The 20,767-nt window shown below is 37.9% G+C and overlaps 1 protein-coding gene across 6 annotated transcripts in view; it reads left to right on the top strand.

Annotated features, from left to right (window-relative positions):
• Positions 1–17,027, top strand: part of LRBA (LPS responsive beige-like anchor protein) — a 434,158-nt gene extending 417,131 nt beyond the window's left edge. For all 6 annotated transcript variants that reach the window (XM_069780575.1, XM_069780554.1, XM_069780564.1 and 3 more), the window contains 4 exons: positions 4,044–4,145; positions 5,363–5,571; positions 13,058–13,209; positions 15,506–17,027. In XM_069780575.1, coding sequence (XP_069636676.1) covers positions 4,044–4,145; positions 5,363–5,571; positions 13,058–13,209; positions 15,506–15,596 — 554 coding nt within the window. In that variant the 3' untranslated portion in view covers positions 15,597–17,027. The remainder of the gene's footprint in view (positions 1–4,043; positions 4,146–5,362; positions 5,572–13,057; positions 13,210–15,505) is intronic.
• Positions 17,028–20,767: the final 3,740 nt, after the last annotated feature.

Genomic DNA, 20,767 nt, shown 5'->3' with positions numbered 1-20,767 from the left:
TCACCCAGAAATAGTAGGAAGAATATCTCGTGTATTTCATTGTAAGATAAGTTTTTCAATCTATCTCTAGTTTGATTTCTTTTTAGGGAGATACTTTTCTTTAAATAAGTTCCTACATTTGGCTCAGCTCTTACAGCTTAGTGCTGAAAGTGTAGAAAGTGGTCATTTTAGAACTTTACTGATGGATTTAAAATGTCATGATCCTGTTTTGTTTTGTAACATCACCAAAGCTGAAAAATAGCAGAGAAAGACCCAGCAATACAAACCAATTTCTTGTTAACCATCAAGGCATATCTTTTTCTGGATGTCATTAAACTAGAAGAAAGTTTCGACTTTGCTATAATCCTGCTGTTCCTTTTTAAACGTAGTTTCCAAACGCCTAACGTTTTTTCACTGAAATATCGCCATAAGCTGACATGATATCATGTGCTCTTCTTTTATCTTCTGAAGCCTGAATTTTATGATTTAAAATGTACTTTAGTCACTTAAGGAAGAGTGATATTTTATGCTATTTTCTGTGGGAAAACAGCTTTGCAGAAATTATTTACTTAAATGGAGGAGAGTTCTTTTGAAATAATTTGAATGATTACCGCAAAGGTAAAGTATTATGTCCATTACTGGAAAATAACTTTCTGTATACCTCCTGTGACTTAAATAAATCATTGATGACATTTGTTGCAAAGTGAGCGTGGTATTAAGATTCTTACAGCATTCAACTTCAAGTAGCAATCCAGCAATGTGTACACTAAGGATATTATTATGTACTATGCTCAGAAAAGCACATCTGTAAAACTGGTGTGTCTTGGTTATTAGTGCTAGGATTTGAACTATCTTTAATTTCATTTGACTTGTTCATCTTCCTTAAGAATCTCCATAAAGATGCACTGAGTATTCTTTTCAGTCCTTAGTTAGGGTTTGCATCAGTGGTCGTAAACCTGCTTAGCGGACAAAGACTCTTTTCCCTTTGAAGTCACTTCCCCAGCTTTTCAAAAGGTCTGCAAGCTGGTTCCCCTAAAACAATTTAGAGAAGTTTGAAGTGGTGCCCCTTAAACCAGCAACAAAATAAAATTTTCTCTTTGCATTATTGAAAACCATGACAATCTTCTGAAGCAATAACAGTTTAAAAGCTTTTAAAGAAATCTGTTCTGCTCTACGACCAGCTTTTAAGTTGACCCCATTATTTGGAAAATCAGAGGCTTGGAAACCCCTAAATACTTGACATTCTTATCAAAGGAGTCAGCCTGACTTTTCACAGGACTCCTCTTTTACAGTATTTATTCAAGTCCTAATTTCTTTAAAGATACTATTCAGATTTCTTCTATTTCTTTTTTGCAGTAAAGAGTTTCTTTAGAACAAATGTAATTTAGTAAACAGTCGATATAATTTATGAACACTGATCCTGCCACCTGTAGATTTATGCTCTATTATGTTTGAAGTCCAGTACCAATTCTAAAAAGACTGAGCATTACTTATGTAATTTTACCTTTCTGTGGACTGTGATAAACATATATGCTCAGTTTCTACTTCTTGTTTTAAGAATCTTGTCTCCTACATTTTACATATATAGTTACTGACAGCCTAAAGTAGGTGAAGCCTACAGTAATGTAGTTGCTGTAAGCAGTAAGTTTACTATAAGGATTTTGTTTATCTATGCCTCCTAATAATTCATTCAGACATTGCTTCTTACAGGTCCTTCTAACTCCAACATCTTATATTAATTATCTCTACTACAACATTGCACATTTAAAACTTCTCTGATTTCAAAAGTTTCATTAACATGTATAGTGTATAATAAGATTAATTCCTTGCTGATCTATGCAACTATGTGTTAAATGCCATTTCTGAAAGGAAAAGAAAGCAAAATAAAGCAATAAAACCAGAATTATAGAATTTTCCTAATGTAGGCAGCTCATTTAAAAGAAAACAAACTAACAAGAGCTTTAAATGCACAAAGCTGCCTCCTGTTTTATGGCTTGGGGACAACAGGGAGAAAGAATTGTGTCAACAAAATTAAATTGTTACTGGATAATAAGGCTGTTATGGTTGCTGTTACGTTTTCCCCTAGAGCTGCAAATTTGTGGCTTGTCTACACAATGTTCATTTATGAATCTTCGAAGGTTCCTGCCCCATGTTAGGTGAGGGAAGTTCAACAGAGCAAACTTTCTCTAAAAGGTTTGTGAGCATTTGTAGGATCAGCCACCCGAGAAGCACCTAGAGGTCATTAAGTCTACCCTTATGCTTCTAATTTGTTGGGAGTTTTTCCTTCGCTTCTGAACTGTCTGCCATACTTCCTGGGTTTGAGTGTGCTTTGCCAAACATTATATGAAACAAAAGCAATAGCTTTTAATGATTATTTATTAAGAGATTAGGGACAATTCAGCAAGTTGCTCCAACGCATTTTCAGATTTAAAATGTTGATAACATACATGTGTATGGGTGTGTGTGTATATTTACATGTATGTATTTAGTGTATATGTATATATCTAAGAAGAAACAGATTTATTTACTTTTCAAGATTTTGTATTGTGGATATAAATTATAGATTATAACAGTAACTGCAGAATAAATAAAATTTTGAAAGGTCAAAATCCTTGATTTGATACTTTGTCATAGATTATGACCTTTTCTAAAAAGCCATTTGAATGTGCCAGCTACACAGGCACTCTGGGAGGTGGTGCAAATGGTCTGAGTAAAAATGTAAAATACGGAGAGTAAGCCAAGCTTTTATTTATGCAAGCCCAGATCTACACTTCTTTTCCACAGAAGTCTCTCACTGTACACATGCAGGGTCTGGGTAGCTACCTGTTTTAGTGTATTTCCATAATTTCTAATAAGACCCAGTACCAGTATTGCTAGTACTGTTAAGGCTCTACAGGGACAAACTAATGACATTATGCTGGTTTTATCTTTTGAAAAGTTACAACCCCAAATGTAATTTGAATGATGCTACCGTAGTAACCAATGGAGTCAGTTGGCCCTATTACTACTGTGTCTCTTTGCAAAACCATCTCCTGTTTTTGCAGTAGAAAAAGTTTGATTTTACTACTGCTTTACTGCCTCGTTCATATCTCACATATCATCATTTATTGTGAAGTAAAACCACTCCCTGCTGCTTAAAAACTCATCTAATCCTTTTTGAAACTACATGATAACATTGCCCCAAATACATTCTTTAGAGTTTATATGCTTTGTAAAATGCTATGAATGAACTAATCATATGGTAGTACAGAAATAAGATTGTGATTTCCATGAAATGCTAGCATTCTTGAAGAGGGTGATCCAGCAAATGACCCGTGAGTGATGTTACAAAACTATTTAAAGAGCTTTATAGCATTTGCTTACCTTTTCTTTGTCTTGACCTGGAGAATAATTTTTTTTTCCCCCTTTAAATGTGCCAGTTGTACAATTTCTTTTTATTTATGGTATCCATATATGTTTGATTACAAAGAGAATTTAAAAAAAAAACAGTTTTATTTGTTCTTGTTGCAGGGAGATGTCTCATAGGACCAATGGTAATTAATGTTGGGTTTGGGTATTTTGATTTTCTGAACTCATCTGAAATTCCTATTGATTACGGTCCCAGCTCCACATCTTAAAAGGAACTAGACGTCAGGCTCAGGTTTCAACACTTACTAGGTTAAAATAAAATCGGACAATGGATGTTTTGCTTCATCTTTGGGCACTGTAGGTGTTTTCTCTCAGTACCTGTCATGGTGACACTTGTGTTTACTTATGCCTGTTATAGGAAAAGGTAGTAATTGACTTAAATATCTTCCTCCACCAAAAAAAAAAAAAAAATGGAGAGGGAGACAGAGGGAGGGGAGAATGTGAATCTGTGTGCAGGCTGAATTCCTGTAGTATACTGCTGCTGTCCTATATAGATATGAGTACAGAACAACCATATGCAAACAGTAGCATAGAAGTGATTTGTAAGGAACATGAACTCAAAGAGCAAGGAAACTGAAGGTGCTTCAGTGTTTGAAAGCAGCAATTTTAGAAACAGATTGTAACCAAGGATTGCTGTTATTTTTTTTTTATTGAAGGTGATTTTGCAACTCCTCGAGCTATTTTGACAGGACATGACTATGAGATCACCTGTGCTACCATTTGTGCTGAACTTGGCCTGGTAATAAGTGGTTCAAAAGGTAAGGTAGCTGTTGTCATTTCTTTCTGTTCATGAAGCTATAATCCTAATGCAAAAAGGAATATAGTCTCAGGTGGCAGAATTTATTAAGTTTATGGTAGCTTTATTTCTAACCTTTTTTTTAGTTGCTATGGAATTTGAAAACTCTTTTTAAACACGTTAAAATGGAGGATTATTCAGACATTTACAAGAAGCAGCAACCTCATCAGTTTCCCTATTATAGCTTACTGATCACTGTTTCTTTTTGTTTGTTTATCCAGTGTGTAACTGCATATAGCATACAGTTGGATACAGCTCTTCGCTGCCAGGACGGTGAAGAATATTTGTTATGCATAACTTCTCAGAAAGGGAAGCAAAAATTAGTTTCAGGAGAAAGAGAATGTGCTGTCTTGTTTGTTTGATGAAGGGTCTATATAAACTACCAACTAAATTTTATAGTGATTCTGTTCAGGCTCTTTGAGCTTAGCTACAAAGCCTGTAATATGCCCCATTTGTGTTCTCAAAGATTTGATTTTGGCAGGCAAATGATAAAGAATGGTGTTGATTCTATGGATATTGTTTATCATTTTCCTATTTGCTGGTCCACAATTATTTTTAAACTGGAAATTTCTTAGAATTAGGATCCTTCTGCTTTAGTGTTTCCAAAGTACCTACTTTGAGACGCTTTTTCAAAGTTGGGTGTACTCACCATATGCACCTGTATGTGTTTCTGTTTTACGCATGTGAACACTTGTGGCTTACATGAAAATTGGGTATTTTTCCAAATACATCAAAAAGCAAATATTTAGTGGATCATGTATGGGTTAAAATCTTAATATGAGAATATATACTTTTAGAGTACCTGCGTATGTACATTCATTACGCTTACCTCTGTGTGTCTTCGTATTTTGAAAATCTCATTTTAGAATTCAGTACATTTATTTTTGTGCTCTGAAAATTAGCTGCTACCAGTTTTAAAAGAAAACCTACAGAAGAAATTGTTAGGTCTCTAACTAGTTTTGATAGGTGCTCTAAAATACCTTAATACAAAGCTTTTAAGGGATAAGCTGTTCATTTTACTCTCTGACACCCTTAAAGTCCGCTTAAGCATGGTAAGAATCATTAGAATGTATTATAATAGTGATTACCTAAGTAGAAGTCATTACTTATTATTTGATATATGATGTCTTTAAATGAGCGTGTAAATCAATAACTAGAGATTTTATTCTGTCTTGTTAGAAGGACCGTGTCTCATACATTCTATGAATGGAGATCTACTGAGGACATTGGAAGGTCCTGAAACAGGTCCTGAAAACTGCCTGAGACCAAAACTTATTCAAGCTTCAAGGGAAGGCCATTGTGTCATATATTATGAAAATGGCCTCTTCTGTGTATTCAGTGTGAATGGGAGACTTCAAGCCACTATGGAAACAGATGACAAGATAAAGGTGAGTGTACTCAAATGTGTGCTAAGGACTGTCAGTTCCAGTATCAGGAAAAGCTATCAATTTTGGAGTTGTCTGGAGACTCTTTCTATAGCCAGGCCATAGAAATATATGGTAATAAACCGTAATAGCAGCATTCTGAAAAAAATTGTAGTTAAGGGGACCATGTACTCCTAATAGTACTGTTTTTAATTTTAAAATAACTGTGTTCATACAGTAAGGAGTAGCCTGTAGGCATTTCCTTGAACTGAAGAATACAAATATTACTAATTGCTGACCAGGAGAAGCCAGCTTACTGCTTTACTTTTGAGTCTGAAGGCAGGAGGTTGTTGGACATGCTGTTTTGGATGTTGGCTTTCCCTTTTTTGGCATCTCTTGTCTACATTGCTTCATCTTAGCTTGAGATAGCATGTGTTGTGTTGTGTTGAGCTTCAGGAAGTTTATAGGCATATGCCCTTTGGCATTTGCTGAGCAGGCAGCTAGGTTCCACATCTTTAGCTGCAAGAGACATGGAGCAAGTCCAAAACTATGCAGGAGGCATTTTAAGCTTATGGTTTTGTGGAAATTATTTTATAATACAAAATGCAGGCCTTTGACATTTCCTATGAAATAGTACCTATGAAGCAGAGCAGAACCTGCCAGCTATACTGCAGTGAAGCAGAAATGTCTAAAGAATACTTTCCTCAAATTAAAAATATTCCCACATTTTCCTTGAATGAGAAAGAAAGGAAAGGGAAGGGGAAAAAATGAACAAGCATTACCAAATCTGCTAGAAAGTTACAGAATGCAGCAGAGACATGAAGCAAGATTACATTGCTGGGTCAGCATTTAGGCTGCCTGAATTATCTGAAGTTACGGTCTCTATGCCAGTAGGCATGGTCTGTGAGACACAGAATCACAGAATGGTTGAGGTTGGAAGGGACCTCTGAAGATGATCTGGTCCCGCTCCCTTGCTCAAGCAGGGCCATCTAGAGCCAGTAGCCCAGGACCATGTCCAGATGGCTTTTGTATATCTCCAAGGATGGAGATTCTGCAGCCTCTCTGGACAACCTTTGCTAGTGCTCGTTCATCCTCACAATAAAGAAGTGTCTCCTATGCAAAAAATGTTTAACTATTTAACATCAGCATGAGGAGACTTTTGTTGTTGTGAGCATATAGCAGTACAACACCTCCAAGCTGATTTTCTTAATCTGATGGAAGAGCCTAGCAGCTCAGCTGCTGCGATTTCCAATATTCTCTTCAGCTGAAAACTCTCAAAAGTTTTTCCTTTATTTGGATTAGATGTCTCAGGAAGAAAATGCCTCTTCGCCCTCATGTTTGTTTTACAGAATTACTGAAATTCTTTCAGATAATGTGCAAAATTGTGAGCATTTTTAAATTTGCACCTGTTCTTCTTTTGACTCTATTCATATTAATTCTTAAGGTGGAAGAATATGTCAATATATTTGAAAGTATTTTGATCTTCATTATTTCCATTTTATAACTTACATGGAACAGTGAATGCTCCATTACCACTGAAGTCTCCAGTGTAGTTCAGTGTATTCCACTTCAAACCTTCTAAAACTCTGTTGTGTACTATACTCTGTTAATCCAGCATCCCTGTGTTTTCAAAATGTCAGATACACTGGTGGTGGAATATGCAGAAATAACCCTCTTCGTAGGTCTGTTTTCCATAGTGAGAGTGCTGTCTGCGGGGGTGAGAGGGCATGCGATCTTTGGATGCTGTGGCAGCCACAAGTGCAAATTCGAGGCTGGGGAAATTAAGTAGGAATGTGTATATTTCTGTCCTGAGCCATTTTTCCAAATTAATGTAGATTCTTGATTCAATTTTTAATCTTTCTTCAGTTCTCTGAAATTGCACCTTTGGCTGTCCTTGTACAAATGCTTTTGAGATTTTCAGCCTACCCTTCATCCCACTTCTTTCCATAAAGCAAGAACATATCACAGCGTTTTCTCTTTTTACAATAATAATGTTGATAATCTGTCACTTTCAGTTGTGATTATGTTGTCAGCTAGGCCAGCAAATCTGTAAAATATCTAGAAATCCCTTGCTGGCTAAAACAATTTCTGTAGTGTTTCAGTCAGTACCCACAGCTTTAGGAATGTTGCTAGAGGCAATGGAAGTTCCGCTCTCTGTGGGCTAGAATTACGTATGTACAGGGATTTGAGTTTTATTTTGTTTTGTTTTGCTTTCTTTCTCTCCCAGTGGTCCCTGTTGGGCTTTACGCTTAAACAACCTACAGCGTCTTTCCCAGTGCTTCTGCACTATATCATGTTAGAAGGCAAGTGGCAACTGCATGATTAAAGTAGGGGCATTTAAAATGAATAGACCTACGCACGGGCTGTGCTGACAAACACTTCTTGTTGGTTTTTGCTCAAGGAGGATAGAAAAGGGAAGGAAAAGGTTGGAAGTGTTGAATCTCTAATGTAACATTCTGGTTTCTATTTTCCTATGTCATTATGGACCAGTATTTCAGAACATTATTGACAAAACTAACAGTTTTCAATAGCCATGTTTGGAACAACATTCTGATTTTCTTTCTTGTATTCTTGTGCTAGAAAACTGCTAGAAAAATTTCAGACGTTGTGGGGAAATGCAGTCTAATCAATGCCTTCCACCTGCTTTTGTTTTAAATACTGTATTGCTCAGTGGAGCTTGGTCATATCACAGTACATCTACCATGTAATGTTTAGATATCTTAATGAATAACTTAACTCTAAATAGTCTGCTTGTTTTGAGAAGTAAAGTTATTTTACCCTAAACAAAGACTGTATGCTGTTTCACCCAGAGGAACCAATTTATTTTCCTTTCCTGAGTCTGTTTTGAAATGTGGAAGTGCCCACAAGACTCCTGCTGCTGTAAGCCAGAGCTGTCACAGTGTCAGCTCTGCCTTTTTACAAAGCACTGCCTTTCAAAAATCTGAGATGTTAAAAGGGATTTGTGCAAAGTTTTGAGACTTTCCAAGGAAATACAAGTCAGAAATGCAGCTTTTAGAACATTGATGAAATTGTGTGCTTTGGGGATTATTTGAGAGTCTGAAGCTCGTGTTGTGAGAAAGATTAGTTGCAGAGTTGTTTCAGTTTCATACCGAGCAGAATCATAGATAAACTACGCTGGGGAAAAGCAGAACAGTAAAATTGATTCATGTCATCTTCTATACCAGTTGGAGTACTTGGGAGGAAAAGCATCCTTTCGTTTGTTAAATCCTGAAGGGCATGTCATGAAACTGAAATGTTGACAGGGTGACCTTTTTCTTCCATTCATTCCTTCATTCATATATATAAATACATATATATATATATATAGGCAAGTGGCTGAGAAATTTATTAATAAACAATAAAAATATATAAATCAACATCTTGTCTTCATGACAAGCCAATGACTTAGTAAAATTGCATAGGTATTAGTAAGGGTTCAAAGCCTATACTTTATTTAATCAAAAGAGCACAAAACTCACTGCATTTTGCAGGTAGTGGAAGAATTAAAGATTAATGGCTTTAATTTGCCTTTTAACATAGCATTTCTTCAGTAAAAGCCTCAAGTATAAAATTCAAGTGAACCATGACCATAAGGTTAATGGATTTTCATCAGCTGAATTTTATAAGTGTAGCAAATAATTATTTGTCACAGTGTTCATTGCAATTTGAAAATACCCTTAGGAGACTGCCATTGCTATAGAGAAGAAAACCACCCTATATTGATTTTTGCTTCTAATGAATAATCTTTTTAATAATTGTGTGTGGTATGTTAGATCTCATGATCATCTACTCAGTGCGTGCAAGTTCTAGATAATTTTCACAGTCTTATCTCAGTTTGTTTTCTACCCCTTTCTTACTGAGTTGCTATACTCTTAGAAGAAGGTCTCTAAATGAGTTTTCAAGCTCCTTGAGGCAGTGCTTTGGGAGGTGCTTAGCACATTTTTGTAGGCTGGTAGAAACAATCACAGAAGCAATTTATGGTTGGAACATTTGTTTTTGGGGGGGAGAAGCTTCAGCTCAGAATACTCCATTCTAACCTTGGTTAGTATTCAAATTTCCATACTTAGATATGGTTGGAAAAGAACTCCATGTATTCTGCTTTATTGAGTCTAAATTTACATGTATGTGTTGTCATCTTAACTCAAAACACAGCTGGAATAAGTTTATAATTTTTTTTTCAGTGTTATACTATTTTGTTTACAGTATATGTTTGTATTTCAATTACATTCATTTTACAGTTAATTGTGTGAAATAAAATTTTAGCAGTGTGATTCATTCTGATTACTTGGGAGTTGTTGCAGTAAACATTCAAAATTTATAATATAATATAGAAACTCTATCTTAATGTAAGTGTTGCACATCATATAATTCTTAAAGGATATATTTGGCATCACAGTAATAGAGTACAGCAATACAAAAAATACAGATGTGCAGTATGTCTGACTTCAATTATTGCTGTTCACGAAACAGTATCTTACGTACACTGTATATTTTGGTTTATAGGCTTGTCAGCAGTCTGTATAAACACTTTAATGTTGCATGAATGTAACATTTTTGTGTTTTAGTTTCTCTCATTTTTGTGGTGCATGTGCTATAAATTCTGTGTATTAAAAAAACAACTTCCTTTTCCTGAGGAATTTAAAATCACAGTATGTTACAAGTTTTGCATATCGAAAAACTGTAGAAGCAGAGATTGCAAGTGCCAAAATACTTGCAGACTTCAGCAGAGAGAGATATGTTTGCAAGATCCTGTCTTCAGTTCTTTCTACTGTTTCCTAAATTTAAATCTTTGAGCTGGAATCTTGCTTATAGACTATCATCTTGAGGCAATTTCCTTGCCTTGCAGTGACAATATTTTAGTTAAAGTGGATCAATCTATTTGTAGAACATGTGTGTTTGGAATTTAAAAGCCATTGCTCTGAATATCCTCCATTTTTACATTTTTTCTGATGAAATGTTTTGTGGCTCCCTGCATTGGGTGAGGGAGCTGAAATTTATCATGAATTATTCCTGGTGTGAAGGATGTGTATTTTGTTGAAAAGCTGCCCAAATTTAGCTGATTCACAAATCTCAGGTTAAATGCATTCAGTAGGTAATTCTTAGCATCTACATTCTGTACTGAACATCTGTAGCCCAAGGATGCAGATTTTTCCCCTGCGACCAATCATCCCCTACAGTGCAGTGCACAAAAATGCCATGGCAAGAAATGTGATGAGGTGATCCTGGATGAGGAAGGGGAACTGATGGGAAAGCAGAGATGATAGAAGAGCAGAAGAAAGGATAGAACCAAGAACAGAATGAAAGAGATGTTTGCAAGAGCAACTGGAATAGAGAATTAGAGATGGGAATGTAGAAACTTGTCAGAGTCTGGGAGAAGACAAGAAGAGGCAGGAAGGAGTGAAGGAAAACTAGGAATTGGAAGTAGGAGCAATGGAGAGAAGGATTAGGTAGGATCAGCAGTTTAATATTAGTGCTTCACAGTAGCAAAGGTCCTTATTTTCCTTTTGATAACAGCAAATGATCCAGCAAAGAGCTAGCAAAGTTGTTTGTCACCCTTCTGTGTGCTCAAATGAAGAGGATGATAGGCTGCTGCTGTGCGCAGTATTGCATACAAAAAATAAAAGTAGAGAGCAGAGAAGGGAAAAAACAGAAGTTAAGCTGGGAGGAAAAGTCAGAAAGAGAACTCAGAAGAGGCACCTGGAAACAGGAGAGCATAGGAAAAGGTTTCAGCTTACAGGAGTTATTAATAATGGGCCAAACTGTAGTTTTAAGGATCTTGATCTTGCTGGTAGCTCATGCTGATGTCATTCCACATAACAGAATTCATTCAACTTTGGGGGTTTGGTTTTTTGGAAGGCCTTACAAACCCTTCAGTTTTCCCAGATAGTTGGAGGATGAGGCTATAAAATCAGGTCCTGGTATCCTCTATACTTAAGTTTATTTTCTGCATGGCAGCAGGACAGGGTCTTCCTTTCAGAAGAAGTTTTGTACTCTTCAGGGTTACTGTAGTAGTAATTGCTAAGACGCATATGGAAAAGATGTGTAAAATCTTAGTATTGCTGTGAGAAAAGTCAGTAACGGAGTCTTCTAGGGTTTAATGTTGGGAACTAGTTTTATTCAGTATTTTCTGAGGTGGGCAATGCTGAAGGTCTACAAAATGATGAAGGCAATGGGTGAGGTGAATGCAGAACTGTTAGTCAGGAAACCCCACAATGAGACACCTATGGGATACTCATTGAAACTAGTAGGATCACTTCAAAACATAAAACTATTTTGCACTGTAATGAACTTCTGCCATTATTTTTTTTTTTCCTCCACAGAAGGCATCAGCAGGCTCAAAAACAGATTAAGAAAATTCATGGGTAACATGTCCATAAATAGATACTAAAGGGAATGGACAGAGATATACTTTGTGATATTCCTGATGCCGTGATTGTGGTTGCTGGGGAGCACAAGGGGAAGGAACTGTAGAGTGGCCAGTCCCACAGCATCTCCTGCTGCCACTGCTGGTGATACAACACTGGGCTAGATGGATCATGGTCTGTCTGACCCCATAGGGTATCACTTTAATAAAATTTCAAGTTCAGTTCTCTTAAACCACATTTTGGCCTATTTAAACCAGCAAAATCCCTCCTTAACTAATATTTCTTAGGTTTCCAGTCATCTTAATATCTGATAGTGTCATCTGGTATAGTCATCAGGTAACTGAGGAAAGTTGCTGTTCTTCCAAGTACTCAGAATTTATCATGATTTTTCTAACAGCACACAAGAAATATCAAAATAGATTGAAGATTCCTGTTACCAGAAGTCTTCACTGTGAAAACCAATTATATCCCATCTTTCTCCATTATCTGGATCACAAATAAAGATTTCAAATGTAGATTTGCCATCAGTCCCCATGATGCATGCAAAATCAGGGTGTAAGCCATTGAATTTGTCACAGGCAGTTTCAGGATAGATGATAAAAGGAAACACAGTCTCTATTAAGAGGGGTGGATCATTATCTTAGTAATCCAGAGCAGGAATTAAAAAATGCTGGTCTAAATTAATTCTAGTAATTTTTATAACATTTCAGTTCCTTCCATCATTCAACCTTTTGCCAGAGAGAAAAAGAGGATAGCTTCTGCTAGGCCAGTATTAAAGACCCTTGGGGGAATGTCAGGTACTGTATTTTAATGCCAGTGCTGCTGGATCTTGTAAATCTAGCTAATTAAAAGAGTATATTTCTTTAGCTGACCTCATATTAGATCTTTGGAATACTGAATAAATGACAGGTGAGGTAAAACTTAACTAGTGACATCTAATGTATTAAAGACATTTCTGCATAAGAACATTAATTCTGTTGCGAGGTGGAATAACGTAACAATAACGTCGCTTCCTAAAAGCTTGTGTTGATATCAAGTCTCCCTACACATTCAGCTGTCAATATGAAAATTTTTATGAAAGTAAAAGAGGGGGAGTAAGAGCAACACATATTTATCTGACAAATATCCATGTGATTTCCCCTTAGGCAATTCAGCTGAGTCGAGATGGACAGTATCTGCTTACAGGTGGAGACAATGGAGTTGTCATGGTATGGCAGATGTGGGACCTCAAGCAGCTTTTTGCTTACCCAGGGTGTGATGCTGGAATCCGATCCATGGCCCTGTCTTATGACCAAAGGTTAGAGCAAAGTCTGGTCTTCACAAGAATTTCACAGAATATATACTTACAATTAAATTGCATTTTTGTTTTTCTTCTGATTTTTATTTTCTGTGGATCACAGATCCTGGTGATTATATTGAGAATTCTGCAATTGCATAAGTTTCTTTCTAATACGTCATATTTAGGGCAGATAATATTTTTCAGGATTTCAGTTTGGGGGAATGAAGAGAGATTCAAGAAATCTTACTTTGACAGACTTTCAAGATAGGTTGAGTTATTGGCCTGTGCCAATGTACAGTGTGGGTCACATGGAGGCGGAAGGTTACATATGTGCTTTTCATGTTTCTTCTTTCACTTATGATACAAATCACATTCCTAATTCCAGACCTTTATGTTGAAAATAGAACAGTTAGAATAGTTGCACAATAAGATTCCCTCCACACGTCCATGTTTTGCTAAAGCAAATATTAATTTTCATTTCTAGAAAAGTTTTTTTTATCCACATAAAGCATGACCCTCCTTGAAGATTCCTTCAACTGAAGGCAACTGGTTAATATTTCTACTGGATTTTTACATTATGCTTTCCAATGCAGCTGTACTTAAAAGTCCTTCTGTGTTTTTATCACAAAGTATTGTTTGTTTATAAGATGGATGTTTACCGTTTCATTTGCACACTTCTAACTTGCCGGCTAGAATTTTGTTTGCTTTGGTATATTTGCTGAGTGGAGTTCCTGTGTACTCTTCAAGCAGATTTGGCTCCTAAATCACTTAGGAATGCCTACATTGGGCAGTAAAGCATATTGTTGAGACTCTTAATCTTCCGATTACTGAAGTCCATACTGAATGTTTTAACATTTTTACCTGGACTACATTTCTAAAACTTACATAAAATGAACTTAAAAAAATCCAAGCCAGCAAAATCTGTGGACTTCAATCAAACATTCAACAACTTCTTGTTAAGCATAATTAGAGATTATAGGCATTTTGGAAGAAGCAGTTTTCCATTAAAAAGCCCCTGCTGTTAAAAACATTTCAAAAGCTGGAGTTACAGCTGTCGAATTTTAGACCTCTGAAATGTAAAAAATTTTGCATTTAGGGAATCTTTAAACTGGTAATTAATGGCATGTCAACATAATCTTTGCATGTCAATAAACTGAAATTTAATATGGACATCTATAGATTTATCCGTGTGCTCAAGTTAGGAACCTATTCACTTCGGGTTTGAAGACACAGAAACTCAGAAGAGATTACTCAGAGTATTTTACTGAGTAATTACTCAGAGTAATTTATTTGGTATGGATGAATATATGTGAGTGAGTGACAGTGTGTAAAAAGACATTTTAACCTAACACAAAAACAATCAAAATGGTGCTCTTGAAATAGTGTGTTACGATCAAAACACAATGATCTTATATTCAGTCTTTGTTTTGATGGAAAAAAGTACAGCTTTTTACTCTGAATGTTTTTTTTTTTAATGCTGAGGCTTTTTTCTAAAGTGCCAGAATTTTCTATGTCCTCATATGCTTGATTTTCCTAAAACTTTAATATGAGACAGTAAAAAAGATGATATAGAAACCCTTGTAATTGTGTGCTATGTCAGGGTCATGGCTTTTTAAACCGACCTAAATGATCTCTAGTAGTAGGCCAAGGGTAAGGAGTTTAGAAAGAAAGAGTGCCTCGGTGGGAAAGCACAGCGATTGCTTTCAGGAACTTCCAAAACAATCAAAGCCTTCAGATTGCTTTCAAACCCAAACACTAACATTTCCAACTGAAGTCCTGTGCCCACATCCAATTCCTTTATCTGGATCATGTGCTTAAATGGGGGAGGCGAATCTGAAACGAACACTTCTCCTAGCCTTCCTTCACTGTGCTGCTTCATCAGTGCTTCGTCCCACTCCAATACCCCGCAAAAACCAACCAAGCAAGCCAAGAAATAATCCCCAGGAAACCTGAAGCGGCCTTGCAGGACAGTGATGCTGGTAAACAATTCTGTTGTCTAACTCTCAATTGTAGCTTCAGGCTGACCACACAAACTGTTGCGTGGTGTTTTGTATGTTCTGTGATCCATAAATCTGTCAGAGGTGGCAGTTTTATTCAAATCCAGTTTGCTGGAGTCCTTGGAAGCCCAAGATGGGAGCCCCTAGAGCCTGACTTTTCCGGTACGTGGAGCTCTTCCAGCTCTAGCTGTCTTTGGTGGAAGTTGGTCATTGCCTTGAGTTCTCGTGCCTGTATTGATGTAACTCTTCGGTGTGTTGGCTCATATATCTGAATGTGAGGTGGTTCACTAACAGATATGGTCTTCTGCTTTTCTTAGGTGTATAATGACTGGCATGGCATCTGGGAGCATAGTGGTTTTCTACAATGATTTCAATCGTTGGCACCACGAGTATCAGACCAGATACTGATCTTCATAGAGACCAAGATTAGCACTGATGTGCGCAGCTGTTGTCAGAAGGAAACTGAACACAGCACGCCTCCCTTGGTGTCTTGCCACAACGTTGTTCCTTATAAATAGCTATATTACATCTGAATGTAACTTAAATTTGCTGGAAGAAGCAACCTATTTTTTAAAGTTAATTGCTATTTTTGTAGACCTTGCTTGACTTTTTTGGGGGAAGGGCAAAGAAGCAGAAAAATGGCTGCTGGGTTCTGTAGTTAAAAATCTATATTTTTAGTCATAATGAGAAGTCTATTTTGATCCCTGTATGTAAAAGAAACCTAAAGTAAAGATGGTTAAAACTCACATTCTAGCTATATTATGAAGAAACGGATTTTCCATCTGAAGCTTTATCTATAACCTTGAGGAATATATGATTTTAACATAATGGAAATGAATTACGATGTTTGGGGAATTTTAATCTGTGCTATCTGTACCACACTTTGTCTCGTACTTTTCCAAATGATTGTACTGCATCAGCACTGAAGTTTCTGGGAATCAGTGGTAATATTTAAATTATGGTTAATGTAATTTTAAACTTTGCAAATCGTTTCCATCAATGTTACTATTCAAGCATGTTTCTAGGCTTAGACAATTAGTTCTTTTTTAGTTGTATGTTTTGTGCAGTTAAGAGAGAGAAATTGGGAATGGATTTTATGTTACATCAAGTGTGAATCCTAGTTTCTACCTGGCATCTCCTCCAAAGCACACCAAAATGTGGATTGTTCCTCAAAATCAGAAAGGCTATTTTGAAGACTTTAAACTCAAATTAGAAACCCACAGTGGTAGGTATTTTTTAATAGGTGCAAGTACCAAAGCACACTTCTGCTGGTTGACTGTGAAAGCACTAAAAAGGCAGGTGTTTCCTGGTGCACAGCCTCTATACAGCAGCAGAAGCCCTAGACTTGCAGGTGACTTTTTTTTTCCTAGAACTAGCCCCTGCAGTACTGTAGCATATGCCATATTCCTTTTCTGCGTATAGCAACAATATCTTTTATATTTTGCTATCACCAAATCCAGTCAGATCCTGCCCAGTCATATTAAATTACCTCTTTTAGGAATGAAAAATAATTTATACTAAGGAACAATAAGTTATTTTGGTGTTGCACAAATTACTTTTCTACAAGATTGCTGTGCAGAACTCTGTTAAAATATTTGTGAAAAGAACTGTTACTGTTTTGTAAGTCTGTATTGCATAAAAATCTTCTTTGTATGTTGTGATCTCTATGAGTTGAAATTTACATTCCATACCTGTATTGATACATACCTTTCGCTAGCTGCCTACTAGAGCAGTTCCTGTTTTTTCTAAGCATTTAACTACTATCTCTTTCAGTAAAGATTTGGAATGAGAAAATTCAGTTTGAGTGAAGAAATTAAATAAAATTACATTTGTAATTGAGTAGTGGAGTACTGGGTTCTTGTGATTCAATGTATAGAGGAAATGGGTACCATGGCTAATGCATTTAAAGTACTCTTGGCATTTATGCAATGGTGACCAAGTTTTCTGTGCTTCCTGCATTTTTATACTGATGTGGTTATGGTGGTATCAGTAGAGTTACATGTTTTGTGTAGCAGAAGGATGATCTTTTTAAGCGAAGGCTATAGTTGTCATATCTGTGGTAAGTGCCCAGTGTATTGAACAGTAACATTTGTTATGCAAAACTTGTACTTCACACTTACTTAAGTTCAACAACATTCATAGCTTTATGTAAGATTTTGAGGGGAAGTTGGTATGCTCTTGAAGGGCAATTTGCATTTGTCTCAAGCCAGGGATGGGTTACCTAGGCTAGGTGCAGGGAAAAAAAACAAACAAAAGTATATTTTGCCAAAGGGAAATCCTGGAAGTCTTCTCTTTATAATCTCCTGCTGACTTAGGAAACACTTTATTATTGATAGAAGTGATGGTGTCTGATCTTAGAGCCAAAATATTTCATGGGGAGTTGATTTGGTAGATTGCTTGTTTTAGAAGGGACCCTATTGATCATGAGATGCTTTCCCAAACTGACAGCACGACTGTATCTGTGCGTGCTATCCCGAGTTGCATCCAGCCAGCGCGTGCTAATGGGCAGCTGCGCGATGGTATCAAGTACTCCTCGGGGAAGCAGCCGCAGCAGCGCACTGTGGTGTTTTGCACATTATGAGTGCTGCAGCCCTTCTGTGGAAAAGGACATCTTCACCTTCTGCTCCGTGAGCAAGCCTGTGAAGACACCCCCATTCTGGACTGCTTTGCTGGTGGCTTTGGTGAGTAGGACATACCCCTCCTTCCATGGGTAAAGAAACGTACCTCAGACACTGCCCTGGGACTCAGGCTTCCACCTGGAGTCTCAGCTTGGCTGAACTTAGTCCGTGTCATGCTGTTTGTGATGAGGTGGCAAAAAAGGGTTAAATTTCCAACTGTTCGGGTATTTGTTAGTCTATTCAGGGCAGCACATGTGTCAAATGGATTACCTGAAACCTGTTTAATCAACAGTTGCCAGGCACTAACCTGCAGCTGGGCCTCAGCTAGCAGTTATTTGCAGAATATTCCTGAAGAGAGGGAGCTGAGTCCTCTATTTCCTCAGAATTCAGAGGGAGCATGTATGAACAGCTTTTTTTTTATGCGACAGTCTGGGCTTGCTTCTGTTCTGGTGAGTTCAAACAGACACAGTGTTAGCTGTAGTTTATGGCACGTGCTCTGGAAAGCAGCGTTTGCTGCTGCTGAGAGTGAGGCTGGTTAGCAGAAGTGCTGCAAGTTTGGTTTGTGGGGAAATACTTAGCGCAAGTAGTTTGAAATCCCTTCTATTTTGTGAAAATTGCTGATATAAATGCTGTAGGATCTGGCAAGAGACGGTAGTGTGTTCAGAGTGGTGGTTTCTCTGAAGGAAGTTTGTGTTGTGGTGTTACTGCAAGCAAAAGTAAATTAATGCCATGATACTTTTGAGAATATTTCTTCAGTTCTTGGCTGTGTTGTGCTGTGTGTTATCAAAAAGCCTCTACACCTGAAAAGTGCGCCTTGTGCAAAGTATATATATTTGTTACTGTTTCTGGTCCTGACATACTTTTGGTGGTCCTCCACCTACCTGCAGCACCTTGTTTCTGCTAAAGATTCCAACTCTGCTGGTTTAGCAGTTTGCAGAATAAATGTCCAAAAGAGCTGATCTGATACCAAGGTAATGCAGAGTTATCTGTGGATGTTCTGCTAATGGGGGTTGTTATTTACTAGGAAAGGGAGAGTTTAGAATCATAGAATCATTTAGGTTGGAAAAGACCCTTAAGATTGAGTCGAACTGTAAACCTAACACTGCCAAGTCCACCAGTAAACCACATCCCTAAGTGCCATGTCTATACGTCTTTCAAATACCTCCAGGGATGGTGACTCAACCACTTCCCTGGGCAGTCTGTTCCAATACCTGACAACCCTTTCAGTAAAGAAATTTTTCCTAATATCCAATCTAAACCTCCCCTGCCGCAACTTGAGGCCATTTCCTCTTGTCCTATTGCTCATTACTTGGGAGAAGAGACCAGCACCCACCTCACTACAAGTCCCCTTCAGGTAGTTTGTAGAGAGGGATAAGGTCTCCCCTCAGCCTCCTGTTCTCCAGATTAAACAGTCCCAGTTCCCTCAGCTGCTCCTCATAAGACTTGTGCTCCAGGTCCCTCACCAACTTGGTTGCCCTTCTCTGGACAGGTTCCAGCACCTCAATGTCTTTCCTGTAGTGAGGGGCCCAAAACTGAACACAGGACTCGAGGTGCGGCCTCACCAGTGATGAGTACAGGGGGACAATCACCTCCCTGCTCCTGCTGGCCACACTATTTCTGATGCAGGCCAGGATGCCGTTGGCCTTCTCGGCCACCTGGGCACACTGCTGGCTCATATTCAGCTGGCTGTTGACCAGCACCCCCAGGTCTTTTTCCACCAGGCAGCTTTCCAGCCACTCTTCCCCAAGCCTGTAGCGCTGCATGGGGTTACTGTGACCCAAGTACGTGACCTGGCACTCGGCCTTGTTGAACCTCATACAATTGGCCTCAGCCCATCGATCCAGCCTGTCCAGATCTCTCTGTAGAGCCTTCCTACCCTGAAGCAGATCAACCCTGCCTCCCAACTTGGTGTCATCTGCAAACTTGCTGAGGGTGCACTCAATCCCCTCATCCAAATAATTGATAAAGATATTAAACAGAACTGGCCCCAATACTGAGCCCTGGGGAACACCACTTGTGACTGGCCGCTAACTGGATTTAACTCCAGTCACCACAACTCTGGGCCCAGCTGTCCAGACAATTTTTTAGCCAGTGAAGAGTGCACCTGTTGGCCACGAGCAGCCAGTGTTTCCAGGAGAATGCTGTGGGAAATGGTATCAAAGGCTTTACTAAAGTCAAGTAAACAACATCCACAGCCTTTCCCTTGTCCACTAAATGGGTCACATTGTAATAGAAGGAGATCAGGTTAGTCAAGCAGGACCTGCCCTTCACAAACCCCTGCTGACTGGGCCTGATCACCTGGCTGTCCTGTACGTGCCATGTGATGGCACTCAGGATGATCTGCTCCGTAACCTTCCCTAGCACTGAGGTTAGTCTGACAGGCCTGTAGTTCCCCAGATCCTCCTTCTAGCCCTTCTTGTAGATACCTGTAGATGTTAATACTACTATGGTACAGTGGTAGCTGGTTTTTACAACTACTGTCAGAAGTTGGCATGATTTGGGGGTTCTTATTGTAATTCTAAAAATATGCAAATTGAATTTGTTTAGAAACATTATTCAGAACCTTTTCTGCTGTGGTGCTTTTAATGTGTGGGATCAGGCTGGGGATTTTTAAGGAACAGTGGAGTTTCTTCAGTTATTCCACATACCTGAATAGCAGCAACAAAAACCTGACCTATTTTTCATACAGAGTTGGTGTTCTGGAACAAAATATTGTTTTCATTTCTTTTAGTAGCAAAAGGAAATTAAAAACTGGGACTTCTGTGGGAAATGAATGTTATTGCAACTTTAGTCAGGACATAATTGCTGTTAGATACATTGAATAAGAATGGCCTAGATATTGTGACTATCTAGATTGTAGCTTTTCCATTTTATGTACTAAGTTTCATATTTACAGAGATTTAAGTGTGCTTGTGTTGTTACAGCATCTGTTTTGCTTTCTCTTTCTCTTATACTTAGAAG

This window comes from Haliaeetus albicilla, chromosome 1 (genome assembly GCF_947461875.1).
Source record: "Haliaeetus albicilla chromosome 1, bHalAlb1.1, whole genome shotgun sequence".
In the NCBI taxonomy this organism is placed as follows: domain Eukaryota; kingdom Metazoa; phylum Chordata; class Aves; order Accipitriformes; family Accipitridae; genus Haliaeetus; species Haliaeetus albicilla.
Note: the sequence above shows the minus strand (reverse complement) of the source record. Positions and strands in the feature narration are given on the sequence as shown.